At 34.0% G+C, this 16205-nt stretch overlaps 1 protein-coding gene and 1 long non-coding RNA gene across 4 annotated transcripts in view; one reads left to right on the top strand and one right to left on the bottom strand.

Annotated features, from left to right (window-relative positions):
• The first annotated feature begins 151 nt into the window (after positions 1-151).
• The window catches only part of LOC128163084 (putative phosphoenolpyruvate synthase), a 25777-nt gene continuing 9723 nt past the window's right edge, over positions 152-16205 (top strand). Inside the window, exons 1-24 of one of the 3 annotated variants that reach the window (XM_052826566.1) lie at positions 152-221; positions 1685-1785; positions 2296-2462; positions 2925-3181; positions 3958-4023; positions 4622-4735; positions 5336-5445; positions 6230-6285; positions 6635-6687; positions 8187-8314; positions 8735-8882; positions 9268-9451; positions 10077-10139; positions 10490-10539; positions 10811-10977; positions 11364-11434; positions 12118-12182; positions 12545-12692; positions 13133-13250; positions 14114-14208; positions 14712-14783; positions 15109-15215; positions 15446-15518; positions 15934-16026. In XM_052826566.1, coding sequence (XP_052682526.1) covers positions 1686-1785; positions 2296-2462; positions 2925-3181; positions 3958-4023; positions 4622-4735; positions 5336-5445; positions 6230-6285; positions 6635-6687; positions 8187-8314; positions 8735-8882; positions 9268-9451; positions 10077-10139; positions 10490-10539; positions 10811-10977; positions 11364-11434; positions 12118-12182; positions 12545-12692; positions 13133-13250; positions 14114-14208; positions 14712-14783; positions 15109-15215; positions 15446-15518; positions 15934-16026 — 2505 coding nt within the window. In that variant the 5' untranslated portion in view covers positions 152-221; position 1685. Of the gene's footprint in view, positions 227-1684; positions 1786-2295; positions 2463-2924; positions 3182-3957; positions 4024-4621; positions 4736-5335; positions 5446-6229; positions 6286-6634; positions 6688-7116; positions 7155-8186; positions 8315-8734; positions 8883-9267; positions 9452-10076; positions 10140-10489; positions 10540-10810; positions 10978-11363; positions 11435-12117; positions 12183-12544; positions 12693-13132; positions 13251-14113; positions 14209-14711; positions 14784-15108; positions 15216-15445; positions 15519-15933; positions 16027-16205 lie in introns of those variants that run through there. The other 2 variants (XM_052826567.1, XM_052826569.1) reach the window with 2 other exon arrangements.
• LOC128163095 (uncharacterized) overlaps positions 12575-16205 on the bottom strand; it is a 13601-nt gene continuing 9970 nt past the window's right edge. Inside the window, exons 4-5 of the long non-coding RNA XR_008240760.1 lie at positions 14111-14214; positions 12575-12712 (exon numbers count right to left, since the gene is read on the bottom strand). This is a non-coding gene — a long non-coding RNA (uncharacterized LOC128163095). The remainder of the gene's footprint in view (positions 12713-14110; positions 14215-16205) is intronic.

The raw sequence follows: 16205 nt of genomic DNA, 5'->3' as shown, positions 1-16205 counted from the left end.
TGCATGTGGCGTTTGCTGTTGATAAATAGTATCAATGGGATTGACAATGATCAAAAGTTTATGAATAAATAAAAAGATATGCGTGTGTCCGTCAACAAGACAGAAAAAAAATTAGATCGGGTTCGATGATGCGGAATAAATGAGCTCGGGTTCGAAGTCCAACCATCGGACGATATTTTGGTTCTGCACAGCAGCTGATTGATTGGGTCCAGGAAAAATAGGTTAGGTAACAACATTTAGACACGGAATAACCTTCTTCAAAATATGTGAATGGAAAAACATAAACCTAATGCAGCTTTTGAAATCAAATGCAACCAAGCTAGCTTTGTTGAATTATTTATCGGCTTTGAAGTTCTAAGTTAGCATGATTAGACTATATTATGTAAGGCGTATTTAATAGCTAAGCATTCCAACTGTTGTTATTGTAAAAATATTTGGTCCTAGCTTTGGCCTTAGACTTTTTGGTTAGAAAAAAAAATGATGCAATTGTTAACATGGTTATACCGTTATAATCCATCCCTGTTAGGATTTATCTATATTCACAAAATGAGTGCATAATATTAAGATGGAGTACCGTGCATGTATTAACAATGCATGCGATAACCCCAAAATGAGTGATTTCACTTCATGTATGAATTGAAAAAAAAAGTGATGCAAACATTCATGATTGCAGACTTCAGCACTCATCATACAACGTATGATTCTATATAGTCCCCCTCAAGAAATCTAATTAAAATTAGATGTCAGATCCACTCATTTACTCGCTTCACAAACTTTGGGGGCTAAAATCCGGTAGGAAATGTAAAGGGTCTCTACTCAGTACACAGAAGTCTTTCTACAACTAAAAGTACATTAAATGAAAGTGACAACAATTTTAGTGTTTGTGTAGGGAGTAAGCAAGCAGATCCAACTTCTAATTCTGATTTGATAGCCCCTTAGCATGCTCTGTAATAGACCAGAAAATATGAAACGTAAGGGCTGCCGACCTTACTGATCATCTTTATGTTATTGTATACAGAAACAATAGGAGGAAAACATCTTGTGTATTATTGTCGACTTGCTTCACATTCAAATTTGTCTTATAATCCACAGGCACCAAGCTCGTTTGATGAAATATAGAAAAATTAGAAACATATCAGAATTGGTGATTATAAACCATACATGTACTATATATAATAGAAACATATTAGAGAGGCAAATATTATCAAGGTAGCTTTGTGCCTGTGTGTCAACCAAGGACAGAATCGTACAGCTTTTTGACATGTGACTGCAGGAATTTCTACTTACTGATTACCGGCAATGAATTTGAATACTGTATACATGGAAATATTCACCCCTGTTTTATTTTTGCCCTCGTTGTCTGCGGGCGAATTTAAGACTGGGCGAATTCCGAAGTTCCAAGCTATTTCTTTAGTACACAAGCAAGTCTGGGCGAATTTAAAACGGGGTGAAACTGTTTGCAAGTGTAGAAGGGCGAAAATAACACGAGGCAAAAATAACCATGTATACAGTATATAAAACATCTCAATACACATAGTGACAGAAGAGGAAGAATGACCACAGCTCTTCTTACTGAGCTTAAGGGTTAACCAGCTTGTGCTAGTATGAGTGTGACAGTACTAAGCCCATAGACACTTCTTTTACAATATGATACTCACAGTACAGTATAACTTTTGTTTTTCAGAATGTTCTGGACTGTTTGTTTGGGCATTGGTCTGTGTGTACTGGTATGGGAGTTATTTAAACCAGTTCCTTCTCCTATCAATGGAGTCTACAGACAGCCAGGTAAACGGCATAAGTGTATCAATGTACAAGCTTAGTTCAAGTCATAAACTATCCATGGCGGTGTTCTAGCTCAATCTATGCTTTTGATGTGCAATAAATATTAGATGGTTGGCACCCTTAGATGGTTTCCCTGAAAGTAAAATACCAAATTTGTCAGAACTACCTTGTGTAGTGTGAGTACAATGTCAGTCCCTGGGTCATTGATCATTAAAGTTCTCTCATTTTTTTTTCAGAATTTCAGTCTTTTCTGAAATGCGTATTAATTATAGATTGACCTTTAAAATGTGTAGGTAGCAACAAAATAGGGAAGAAATCCTCATGACAGTAACATTTTTGATTTTTCTGTCTGTAAAAAACAATTCAAGAATCTAGCTGTATATGAATTCTAAGTACAAGTAAGTCTGTGATATCTTCTTGATTCTGGGACATATAGCGTTAGGTTTAATATAACCGTATGTCTTAAACGAACTGAATACTTGACAATGAAAATCTTAAGAGTCTTTTCTACAGGTCGATGGTACCATCTGAAGAGGCTGGTTTTCCTTGGATTGTTGAAACTGCGACAAAGAAAGAAGAGAAAGGAAAAATCACTGAAAGAGGGGAATGTTGGGTATGGGCTGTCTGTAACCGACCCTGAAAAAATGGAGGAGAGCCCGCCATTATTAGAGCATCCTCATGTAAGTATACGATAACTAGCTTTCAGGAACTCTACATAAAGTATGCAACTTTGAATTCTTGAATTAGGATTTTGTCCTTATTAAAAAGTTTTTGTAAAATGTTTATTTGGTGGAATAAGTGTACATTTACCTGTTATAATATTTTCATTTCTCTTATGTTTTGCATTGGAAATCTGCGACATTCATTTTAATTCCTGTAAACACATATATTGTCTGGATGGCCTGGTGTTTTTTAGGACTGACAACATCCAAAAACAAGCATTCAATGATGAAATGTATATGTATGCAATATCTTTGGCTATTTCCATACAAATACATGCATGTTTTTTTTGCAAATTTTTGCAAATTCATATTCAATATGCAAAACTTTAGATGTACAAATGTGTAAATTTCCCTAGATATTCTTTCAATCTTATTTTGAAAAAAAAAATTTCTATGAAAATTAAGTCCTCTTTATTTTAGGCAATAGACTCGGTCTATTTTGGAGGATTCAATAAAGATGGCATATATTTTGTGGCAAGAGTTGCCCGTCGACATGGTCGGTATGCTGAGGTGTGGCTCTACCTACACTTGCCAGGAGTAGGGGATTTCCATCACCCCGTCCACCCAGACACACTGATAAGTAACGTGACCCCAGGGACTCTCACTGCTGGGGGTCTGAAGATTGAGATGTTGGACCCAATGGTGAGATGGAGGGTCTCTTTTAATGGGCTTCTCAGGTGAGTGCAGGGTCTCATTTAATGTGCTACTCAGGTGAGTGCAGGGTCTGTTGTTTAATGGGCTACTCAAGTGAATGGAGGGTGTCATTTGAGGCAACAATCATATATGTAGATTTTTCATTTTAAGTACCAGTTTCCTTATTTTATGATTTTGCCCTTTTGTCTCAAATTGCAACAAAATTTTCATGTACATGTAATTTCATTAAGTTCACAACTGTCAGATATATAGAAATATAGAAGTAAGCTCACGGATTTATACTTTTTAAAAGATCTCTGCAAAAAGAAGCTTCATGTGACTTGATGCATTTATACGTAAAAAGTCGTAAATCAAGTAATGAAAGCACATCATTCCCAATAACGTCAGGAAAATGAACAATCCCTAAAAAATTTACTCCAGCATATTTGAATAAATCTCCAATATTTTTTTAAAGTTTAATCTACAGTGTAGAAGATATATTCTTTGGCTGCCATCAGTGATAAAATCTCAAATGGATTCTAACAAAAGCCTTTAGCTTTTTGCTTGCACATTAAAAGTATGGCAATTTGCATCATTTATTTTATTTTTAGTGCCATGTGGTAGGGCTTGATTGAAATGAAAACTTTTAAAACAAGTATAAATTCAAGGTTAGTCTAAGTGTGGTATTTCTTTCTCCTCTGACCTTAGTGTTGACCCCACAAAAAGACACAATGTTTTAAGAAAGTGTGGATTAAATTAATAAATTTACTTTACATTAACAATGTAGCATGATTAATTACAGTTTCCATGTTTAATACAGGAAAGGAGTTTGTAAAGAGCTGGACAAAAAGGAGGGCTCCTTGGTGCACACCAAATTCTCCTTTACGTAAGTCTTTTTTTTTCTCGAATTTTTGGATGGTAATAACGAAGTGGATTTTACACAACTTTTTTCAAAAACTGTAAATTAGGGATTACCGTACTGTGGAATCATTTAAATTTGTGGTGGCTCAACTTTTGTGGTATTCGTGGGTAGCCCTCGCCCATGAAGTTAAATCCTCCAGGAAAATTGATTTAGTTTACTTACTGAAACTGAAAATTGACTCATCCACGAAATTTCATCCCCACAAATAAAAAAAAACCCAACAATTCACGAAAATTGGCCCCCACAAAATTAAATGATTCCACAGTACAATGTACTTACTTTTCCTGGAATTTTAGATGTTGATAACTACTTGAAGTTAGTTTTCTACAAAAAATGTACCTAGATTGTTTTATTATTTTAAGAACTAATTGAATTAGTGTTGGTCAATGGCAATATTTCTTTTGATTTCAATGAGATGGCTATAATCAAGCTATATACCATTTACCTATATGAAGTACATCGACTAAGTTCTAAGTTTGACCCAGGCTAACTCTCACACACTAATTATTTAGTGGATTTCATGAACTTGCTTAATCAATCATGATGGAATTTTATTCTACAGATGGAAGGCAGTGACAGACCCGTTTAATTTTGACACAGATGTCAACCCCAAGGCTCTTGCTGATGGGATAGCAAGAGAGGGGTGGACAAGAGAGTTCTTTAACAAACTGCAAAGGTATATTCCATAGATTCCTTATATAACGCGAGTACTTTATTCCATGATTCAGATGTTTTCCATCACATCGCGAGAACATAAAATAGTAAATGCCTAACTTTTATCATAGTTTCATGTAGTTGACATATGTCTAAAATGTCTAACATGCGCTTCTCACGGTTTTACGCACATATTAATCCCTCGCATTTAAATAGGAATCTACAGTAATTAACTTAAATGAATTCTTAATATTTGAGTTAGGATTACTTGTTCATTTAAAGGCATAAATAAATGCAATTGACAACTGATCTGCAAGTTTTTCATAAGGTAAAGCTAATATTCCTCTTGAATAAGAGAGACAACTCTTACTTGTTCAAGTGACTATACATGTATTATATTTAAAAAAATAAACAACTGTCAAATAGAATGGGTTTTTTAGTCATTTTTTGCTTTGTGTACATTTAAGATATAATTTGATAGTATATAGTATAATTATAAATAAAATTTAATAATAATGTAGTTTCTCTCTCAGTAAAACTGACTGTATATATTGCTTCAGCAAAATTCTATCCTAGTCTTTTAAGCTGCTCGACATGGCTATTGTGTGACTGTTTTGAACAGGGACCACCAGACGCACTATGAACAGTGGGGGGAGCTCAGTGGCCGGTTACAGGTGGGTGGGGGTGAGGAACAGAGCCTGAGGCTGAAGTCTGTCAGGGACCACTCTTATGGTGAGTATGAATCAGATGGGGAGGTAGATGGGAGGAGGGGCAGAGCCTAGGGCTGAAGTCTGTCAGGGTCCACTCTTATGGTGAGTATGAACAGATGGGGAGGTAAATAGGGGTGGGGGCAGAGCCTTGGGCTGAAGTCTCTTGGGGACCATTCTCACAAATGAATGTCACATTATATTGTTCTAATAATGAACAAATTTTTATTTGCGTGCAGGAAACTTATGAGAGATTCATGAAATTTCAGAAAACTTTTTGATATATAGTTACGTAAGCTTAAATAATGATATATTAGTTCAAGACTTCAAACGTAGAATTCATGTTAATAAGAAAACCATTGTTTCATTAATCCATTATGAAATTAAGTTGAAGTGAATAAAAGTTTGACTGCAGTGTATGGTGCATGCACAGAAAAGTGCTGTACTTCACAAGATTTTTAGAATCATTCTGCATGCCATGATCAATTCATGTAGCAATATGGTGTATTTTGTAATTCATCTAGTAATATTCTATCTGATAAAAAAGGCATTTTGAGTATTTGGTGATCGTGTTATTTTTCATTGATGTTAGCATTCATTCTGGAAATTTAATTCCTGTACATGTATGGTTTTACATTCATGTATTTTGAATACCGTAAAGTGGTATACATGTATTATTTGCATTCCAGTGAAAGCAGGGAAATCTGTAATCATGCACTAAATACAGCTCACATTTTAGTAAACATTTAGAGTTCCAGAAACATAATTAAAAATACATTAACTATTATTGTGCTTCTATTTTTTTCCAGGTGTACGAGACTGGAGGTCTATTTATAGATATGTCATTCACTTCATTTTCACTGAGGTAGGGTCTGAATTAATTGATCAAAGTACTGCTCATATTTACACAGCTGCTAATCTCAGCGAGATTTGACAAGACTGAAAAAGAAAAAAAAAGAAGAGACGCCAGCCAAAATTTTTCAATCTCAGCAAATCTGGTTGAGATTAATACAGCTGCATGATATTGATCCATGTATGATTTTCAAATACAATACATGCATATGTACTACCGTGGTATTTCATGTGAATGGAATGATAAACATTCTGTGATATGGAAAAATCACTTACTTCATTTTTAAGAAAGTTGTAAATAGGACTTTTTTCAGATATCTTTAGCTATGAAATAAAATAAAGAATGTTTACTTACCTTACAGGATGGTACCATTATTCAAGTGGGGGTGGTCAGCCTGCCAGAAAATATGTCGCAGTAAGTACAAAGGACCATTTTTCATATGCACTACAACCTACACCATTTTAGTCTAGCAAATTAGATTGTGTATATAGTAACTATTACTTAAATGGATAGTTTTAGGGTGTGCCTCATATGAATTTCACATTGAAAGAGTAGGCAAACAAAGTTTACCTTTCACATGAAGTTCCTTTCTCACATTGAAAAAAAATTGAGGACAATACACACATCATAATGCACTAGACATGAAATTTTATTTGAAATCTTTAAAATAGATAAGAGTCATGTGAAATTGATGTGGGTACTCTTTTCATTTGAAATTTCTGGAAAAATTTCACATAAAGTTCATGGTAGGCTTGATAGTTACTGCTTGTGTAATTTTTGAGTGTTTTTAGACTAGTTTTTGATTAGAAATCGGGTACAGAATAATAACCTCTGTGTTTACAGCAAGTTGCAGAATGCATTGTGTAATGTTGATGTATTGGGTAAGCACTGTTACCATGCCAACAAAAGGGAGATTTTCATGGGATCTTTTTTTCAAAATGTAAGATAAAAAACCTTTAAAACAAGTACTTGTATTGGAATTATTTGGGTTTTAAATCATCCTTTAAAGCTGTTTGTTTGGAATTGCCGCCTGGAGGTTTCTAGACCAAGGAGGAAGAAAGGGGATTTAATTCAATTAAAAATTGGGAAAAAACAAAAATCTCCAATAAAAATAAAAAGTTATTTATTTTTGATAATAAAATTTTATTGAAAGGGGGGAGGGGGTATTTCAATGAGGTGGGAGGCATTTCAAAACAAACAATAATTTAATTTGGGTCTTATGAATAACCACAGAAACAATGAAACAGCGAAAATAAGATCCTTGTGAAAATTAGACCTGTTGACACATAACTGATGTATGACGGTTGCTTAGTGTGATTAACTGGAGGATTGCTTTGATGTATGCAAGTTTTTTTTATATCAAGGCCAAAATTAGGCTGTTTTATAATATATTACATGTAAACTTTTATGAACTTCTAAGGTGAAGGATTAAAAATCTGTCTTTATATTTTATTTGGTGGCCAAGTGGAATATATCTTTCAACTAAAACTTTAACAATATGCATGGCATTTCATGTATATATAACGTAACACTGACTGTTTGATCATGAGTTTTAGAACCACTGATAGGTGTACATCTTTTGTATAAAAGTATATATCAGAATTTTCCTTTACCTCCAAAATCTCTTTATTGTTATTATTTAATTGAATTACCTGCCCGTGGTACAGTATACTAGAAATATTAGAGATTCCCAAATTGTCTGTTTAATTAAGTATTGCTTATGTATACATGTATCAATCATTGAAGATTCAAGAAAAATTAAGTACTGGACATACAATATACCAGGTGTATTTTATTTCATAATAGATGTTTGGTATGAGATTCATATTATTGTAAAGGATCTCTCTCTCTCTCTCTCTCTCTCTCTCTCTCTCATTGATATTGTTATAGCTGTTTTGTTAATCTCTTACAAGTTTAAAGATTGGCTATGTCATGTTCCCAAGTGCCCAGACATTTTCTGTGGAGGATACAGACATACAGTTATGGCGGATCGCACCTGACGAAGGCCCACTGAACGAGTACAGCTTCAGTTTTAAAGCAGGTATAGTTAATCTGATTTGTTACAGTAAAGTATGGATACATATTTCATGCTTACAGAAAAGTCTGTTTATTACCCTTATTGTAGATTTATTGTCAATGAATATATCAGAAAGCATGTGTTATCATAATTTTACAAATCAATATAGATCGTCCCTCGCATTTCACAACAACTAAGTTTTATTTTATTTGTGGCCCTCTTTGATTTATGCATTCATTAAGCAAAATTTAGAGTATGAATTTTAAATGCTACACGTTTTCAGAACTGATTTACGACAATAAATATCTGCGCGATGATTTTTCCAACTTCAAACATTTTCTTGTACAAGAATTAAAGTTGGTCTACAGTATGAATAACAGAATTAAAATTACAGGTGATTGAAGAAGGTTTTATTTATTAAAACTGTAATCTTCTGTGTAACAGGAGGATTGAAATTCAATGTCGAAGTAAAAGGGGAAGTAGCTCCAGAGTTTTATCATCATGAGGATCGAGGCAGCCATATTTACGAGAAATGTTCTCGTTTTGTTGTGAACGGGAGACCTGCTTACGGAATAGCAGAGTTCCATTATAGGTGAGAGTTGTTGACTTTATAATATTTTCCTAAATGTAATCTTTAAACTTTGAATACCTTAGGTTTTTTATAAATAACTCTGACTCTATTTATCTAATCTTCTACAAGGGCAGTTAAATAGGGCAACAGTTATAACCAGCAAAAACAATTTTTAAAAACTTTTAAAAAATTACTATGCATGTAATACTATATAAAGAGTTATTTTCGACAAACCAAAGAAATGAAAATATATAATACATGTCATTCAATTTTAATGAAACCTGATTAGAATTTAAAGTCTATTTATTTCCTACATGTTTAATTCAAAAGTAAAATGAAAATAAGTTCCTCAATTAAATCTCTGATTCAACCTATCAGTTTTGATATTCATTTAATTGACATATAGAAATATGAATGGACCAAGCTACACTCCTCCCAGTTGCCTCCCTTTGCTGTGTGAGCCTTGGGATTTGCCCTCGGGTTTGGACGAGGCTCTGACTCTTCCTTTTACCAAGGAGGCTTGTGGGAGCAGTCCACTTGTGGGAGGAAAGGGGTCGCAGCTTGGCCTGCTCTCCTCTATCCAACACAAGGTAATCTGTCAGGGAAGATTATCACCCCTATCTAATTTTTTCTTCTTTTATCCAGTACTGTGGAATTTTTCATGGGGGACCAATGTTCATGGCTTTCATGGTTAACCCTTGCATACAAATTTACATCCCCACAAATGTATATACAAGCATTTGTTTTACCTTTATTAATGAAATCGAACTTGCTACCATCGAAAATACGTCCCCACAAACCATGAAATTTTTGGTAACCCACACATTGACGCTATGAATAAAAAATGATTCCTCTGTACATGGTACTTAATAAAGGCAGAGCCATTTTCACTCCCTCCAACAGATTTTGTCTTACTCACCTTCTAATCCAGTATATGGAGGCACATTTTCAACCCTATATTGTTTTCCCAAATTCCTCACATAAGTGCATGTTGTTGTTTTTTTTTTAATGAATTATAAACATGAAAAAGTTTCGTATCGGCTACGTGGTACCTCTGCTATGGGTTTGATATACATGTATTAAACCTAGGACACAGATGTAAAATTGGTGTTGCACCAGACATGAAGAGGGGAATAGGGATTTTAAATTTTTTTTAAGAATGACAAAGCATGAATTAATTTGAGTTCTGTATCTCTTTTTTTTTTTTTTTTGCAGGAGGACTTTGTGGTGACGAAGGGATTTTCCATCACATTAAATGCATACAGACAACAGCTTCAGGTACAAAATAAGCTGATACATGTATATGCCATTATATGTTGTATCAATTTTTTATCTTTATTGAAATGGTATTACAAATTATGTTCCATGTACTGTATGTTAATATTAATATTAAGGCATGAAGTTTTGGAAGCATTGTTGCTGTGAAGGAATTGTAGTTTTGGAGATATTATTGTGCATGAAACTACATCAGCTTATCAAGCTACATTTAAAATTAACCTCTGCTACCATAATTTTATTTTTCCAATCCCAATTTATTACCCCTCTTTAACATTGATTGATTCATGATATATTGCTGTTGATTTATGGCATGATTTACAAAAGTTGTTAAGAAGAATTTGTTTTTGTAGAAAGAGCCATCTATTGTCACAGCCATCACAAAAATTGAAGAATCTTTCAGGTAATTGGTCTCTGTGGATGAATGTTTGAATCAAACAAATTATAATAATAATGTACCCTTAGCATATACAGATTTAGCTTTAAAATGTGATTCTTATTGATTACCAGTAATTATAATGAATTTGACAGTGTGTGACCTTGACATTAGAAGCATTTACCCTGATGATGGTGCTTTTGTCCACCTTGACACAATTAACTAATTCTCCTTAAATTATGGTCTATTTGACCTTGACTTACTGTACTTACCCCTATTTCTGTTCCCCTTTTGACAGAACAGGAACCCTTCAGGACACCCAGTCTCGTTGCTCGGACGCTGTGGAAGCCATTGCTGGTAGTATCATCACGGACAGTGTCAGGGCCGCCATTTTATCCTCAATGGAGGAAGTGTTTGGTGCTGATTTTGAACATAGTTGTGTCGCTGTAAGGTCATCAGCTTCAGGTATAAATTTCTAAAATGTTCTCTGTTTTAATGTTTCATGATTTAATATCTATTTAAATGTTGAACATGCTATTCTATGAATGCTGCATGTGAAGCATTTACATGTGCATTGCAGTGGATGTTTCAAATCAAATTATCAGGGTAATAAAGGGTAAATTTCATTCTCTCGTACTTAAAAATGTCTTTGGATCAAAAGAAAAAAAACATTACATGAAATGGATTCAGGGTTGATAATTCATTTTGTAAATGATAATTAATGAAATATGTTTTTGTTTTAGACTAAGTGGTGAAAATACATTAATATGCAATACATGACTGAAAGTTGTCATAAAAACATTAGATTTCCTGTTATTAGAGATGTAAATCTGAGTAATAAATCGCTGTAGGTGAGGACGGTACTGAGGCCTCGGGGGCGGGGCAGATGGAGACCTTTCTGGGCGTGTCCGGAATTGACAAGGTGAGCTTGAACACCACACTGTAAACCAATTTTATTCGCGAGCGAGAAATTTTCACAAGGTTGGCAAGAGCCACATTGGTGCAAATATTTCTCACTGCGATCCAGTTGTCATATGGTTGTTATTATATAAAAATGAAATTGACACTCCGAAAAAGCCATTGTCAACCGACGTGAAGCGGAGGTTGACAATGGCTTTCTCGGGGTGTCAATTTTATTTGTTACCCTCCCAAACAGGCACTATTTATTTTATTGTACTGAATGTCTTAATTTTAAAGAAAATTTTACTGCTTTTATATAGAATTGACGTGAATTCTACGGCGAACCATACGCGCATAATTTACGCACATGTAACAATTCGTTATGTAACCCGTTGCCAAGTGTGTTGCTAACGCTGAGGGTAACAGAACAGAATATCAACTGTGTCTAAACCAATCAGATTTCAGTATTTAACATGAAAGTATAATTAAACAAGATGGGTCTGGCTAATTGGTTGCGAACATTAGTTATCACGAATCAGTTTATCGGAAATACAATCACGAAATAAAGTCACTGTGAATAAAAGTTGGTTTATAGTATATAATCAAACATGGTTTTGATCAATGAATCAACCAAAGCAATAAATAACTGATAAAAGACAGAAACTTTAGATTTTTATTTAAGACGTTGTTGCTGTGATTTGACAGGTGCTGGAGTCGGTGAGTAGATGCTGGGCCTCAGCATACAGTTTCCAGGCTGTCCAGTACAGGAGGTAACAAAACGTGTCACAGGCTTATGTGTTGATTCTAAGACATTATAGTAAGACTCAGAGTATATTTCCCCTTATGTTTGCATTGCAAGTCTGTGACGTTCAATTTTCAATAACAGAAATGAAATGTGTCTGTCTAGTAAAAAAAAATCAGTGCATTGTATTTGCAATTGCCTATAGCCAAGAATTTCAGCAAAGCTCAGCTAAAAATGGCAAAAAAACAATTTTTGCTCCTATCAAAAATAATCATGGAAATAGAATATGCCAAAAAAATTATCTTTACATGTAATACAAGATACAAATATTTGCTTTATCCATTTTTGGTAATGGGGCAACAATGTATATGAATACATGCATGTTAACAGACAGAACGGTCAACCAATCAGAGTGCTGGTGGGTGTGGTTATCCAGGAAATGGTCAAATCTGAGGTGTCCGGGGTCCTTTTCACAAACCACCCAGTGACAGGAAGTGCTGATCACATGGTCATCGACGCTTCCTACGGGCTGGGAGAGGTAAGGGAAATACCAATCTTCTACTCGAAAATTGAAATTTTTTACTTTTAATCAATGTTTTAAGTCAGAGTAACTGATAAGTTTACACAAAAATCCATATTGCAAGCTTTAGATTAATACTGTGAATTCCTAATTAAATGCGAGGAATTAATAATTATCTGTGTAAAATCATGAGAGCCACACTTTAGGGATCTCGGTTCTATTTCTTAGAAAGATGTTAACTGAATGAAACAGTTGATTGAATCTTAAAATAGGAATTTAGAGTATTTTGGAAATGTGATGCTAGACTACTCATGTTAGTATGTTTTTGTTGTCTTTCTTTCCATAAAAGAGGGAGGGAGTTGTGCCATGTAAATGACAGCTATTATGTGTTTGTTTTTTCGTGTACCATGATGTTGTTTAACAATAGATGAATCATTCTTTGTTTGTTTGTTTACTAGGCGGTTGTGTCGGGGAAGACAACCCCCGACTCTATCACGGTTCTCAGAGATTGGTCGGACAAGGTCACAGTCCAGAGTAAACAGATTGGAGCCAAAAATCTACGCATTATAGTCAAAGGTCGGTTTCTGTTTGGAATCAAAATAGAATTAAGCAACCAAAATAATGAAAAAATCCCCTGAGATTTTTATAATAAGGATTATATTTTTGGCATACAACTTTTCTTAAAAAAAAAAGATTCATAAATTGAAATAATGGTTTGGTTTGAAAGTTTGAATTTAGACCAGATTCTTTTTCTTCATTTTCATATACCTAGACCTTTACATCGAAGATTTTTGCTATCATATTGAAACTAATCATTCCATAGGATTATCATCAGATTTACATCACTTTTGAGTTCAGTTTGATTTATAATAGTGCACTGTACCACTGTGTTGACCTAATTTTGTGTTCATGATATGTAGTACCACTGTGTTGACCTAATTTTGTGTTCATGATATGTTGTACCACTGTTTTGACCTAGTTTTGTGTATATGTAGTACATGTATCACTGTGTTGACCTAGTTTTGTGTATGATATGTAGTACATGTATCATGTGTTGACCTAGTTTTGTGTATGATATGTAGTACATGTATCACTGTGTTGACCTAGTTTTGTGTATGATATGTAGTACATGTATCACTGTGTTGACCTAGTTTTGTGTATGATATGTAGTACATGAACCACTGTGTTGACCTAGTTTTGTGTATGATATGTAGTACATGTATCACTGTGTTGACCTAGTTTTGTGTATGATATGTAGTACATGTACCACTGTGTTGACCTAGTTTTGTGTATGATATGTAGTACATGTACCACTGTGTTGACCTAGTTTTGTGTATGATATGTAGTACATGTACATTGTACCACTGTGTTGACCTAGTTTTGTGTATGATATGTAGTACATGTACCACTGTGTTGACCTAGTTTTGTGTCCTTACCAGAGGGAGGAGGACTCGAGGAGCAGTCAGTCAGTGGGGAGGATATGTGTTGTTTGTCCGACTCACAAATACAGCAGCTGTGTCAGATTGGAATAAAGGTGTGCCTTGAAAAATTTAAATGACATTAGACTTACTATGGTTTTATCAATGTTCGTGGGTAACAATTTTTGGGGATTCATTGAAAATCAGTTTTAAGGATACGTGAATTGTGGCCAATGATCCCATCAATACAAAATATTACTAGTAGAAATTGCACTTCAATAAATATTTAATTTCGTAGATTAATTTAATCCATGAAAAATTTGGTATTCAACAAATATTGATGAAACCAAAGAATTGGTCTGCTCCACTATGTTATGCTATAAAAGATCTAATCTAACAATGCCCTGTATGGGGTCACTTTATTAAATGACCTTTGGCATATGAATAACTATAAACATATTAGCTAATCTGAATTTAAGCTGCTTTACACAAGTCTTAAATGATGCAACGTTCAGCTTTGATATCATTTTGTTGATGTTCGTAAAATTATGGTAATGCTTGAGAAATCTTTGAATTTGATGTAAAATCTTATGGGTTTTTTCCCTATCTTTTGCTACAGTTGGAGAAATATTTTGGTTCCCCCCGGGACATAGAGTGGGCGCTGGCTGGGGACAAGTTTTACCTGTTACAGGTAAGAGTATTTGATTACAATTATATACTCAAGTGGTAATGGGTCCTCATACTAAGATTTTCAAATGAACATTTTGAATAGTGCTCTAATTTCATTGCATTTTCTTTAACGATGACATATTTTTAAAAGAACTGAATTTTAACCTTTATATATGTACAGTAAAATACAATCATTTTAAATGAAGCAATAGAGATGAGCAATATTTTAGTTTACAATTGTAAGATTAGTGGAAGAAAACTGACTTTGTTGTAAGAGTGAGTTCGTTATAAGTTTGTCTACAGTAAGCATGTTTAACTCTATGACTGTTTTTGTATTTTACAATAAGGCTCGTCCTATCACTACCCTGGAGGAAGTCACCGACGAGGACCTGATCCACGAGTTTGACGACCCTCTCATCACTGACCAGGAGTGGCTAACTACCGGAAACATCAGGTTCTTTATATGTTTGAATTTTTTTTTAGATAATACCTTTTTTTGTTAAATTTTGAATTTTTTTTAGATATTCCTGCACAGATTTCAAATATTTTCATATTCTCAAATTATATGTAGCATAAAAAGTAATTATCATACAAAATTGAATTATCAATTAGTTGTCAATAATGTATTAATTATAAGTTTTTGACCGACAGAACTAACAGTTGTATTGGTTTTGTATTTTATAGTGAGATGATGCCAGGGGCAACAACTCCTCTGACCTACTCTGTGTTTGCGTCTGCCATCGACCTTTCTTGTCTGGTAAGAAGAACATGAATCTATTTCCAACAATGCACATAATTCAAAATTAAGTAAGATTATTGAGCACTAGAAACACTTAAGATGTACCAACAGGAATATTTATACTGAAGCTTGAATTTGATTAAGTTTTTGTGATTTATTCATTATCAAGAGGTCGGTCTGCTGTTATCTTGTTCAAGAATGACAAGATTTTGTTAAATTTCATAAAAAAGGTGGTCAATTAGGAACATTGAATATATATAGATCTACCAACCAACCAGTCAATCTATCAATCAATCAATCTATCTATCAATGCATCATTCAATCAGTTCGATAATCAATCAACCATCTTTCAAGCATTAAATCAATAAGTCAACACATTCAATCAGTTAAATCATTCAATTAATCAATTAATCAGTGGTCTTGTTTTCTATAGGAAGTGCTTGTCAAGTTGTGTGGGAGTCCGAGTTACCACTACCCCAGGAAGATGCTGCTCAGCTGTTGTGGTCACCTCTTTATAAACCTCATGGTATTCAACTTGTAATCATTATTTAAAAATCTCAAAATCTTATTGCATGCATAGTTAAATCTCTAAAAATCTTTAATACAGTAAAACAAGCTAATAACGAAGTGCCAGGGATGAATGATTTCACTTCGTTATAAGAGTAATTCATTAAATTGGTATAAGAGTAATTCACTATATCCGTC

The sequence above is a fragment of the Crassostrea angulata genome, chromosome 9 (assembly GCF_025612915.1).
Source record: "Crassostrea angulata isolate pt1a10 chromosome 9, ASM2561291v2, whole genome shotgun sequence".
Taxonomy (NCBI): domain Eukaryota; kingdom Metazoa; phylum Mollusca; class Bivalvia; order Ostreida; family Ostreidae; genus Magallana; species Magallana angulata.
This window is presented reverse-complemented; position numbering and strand designations above follow the sequence as displayed.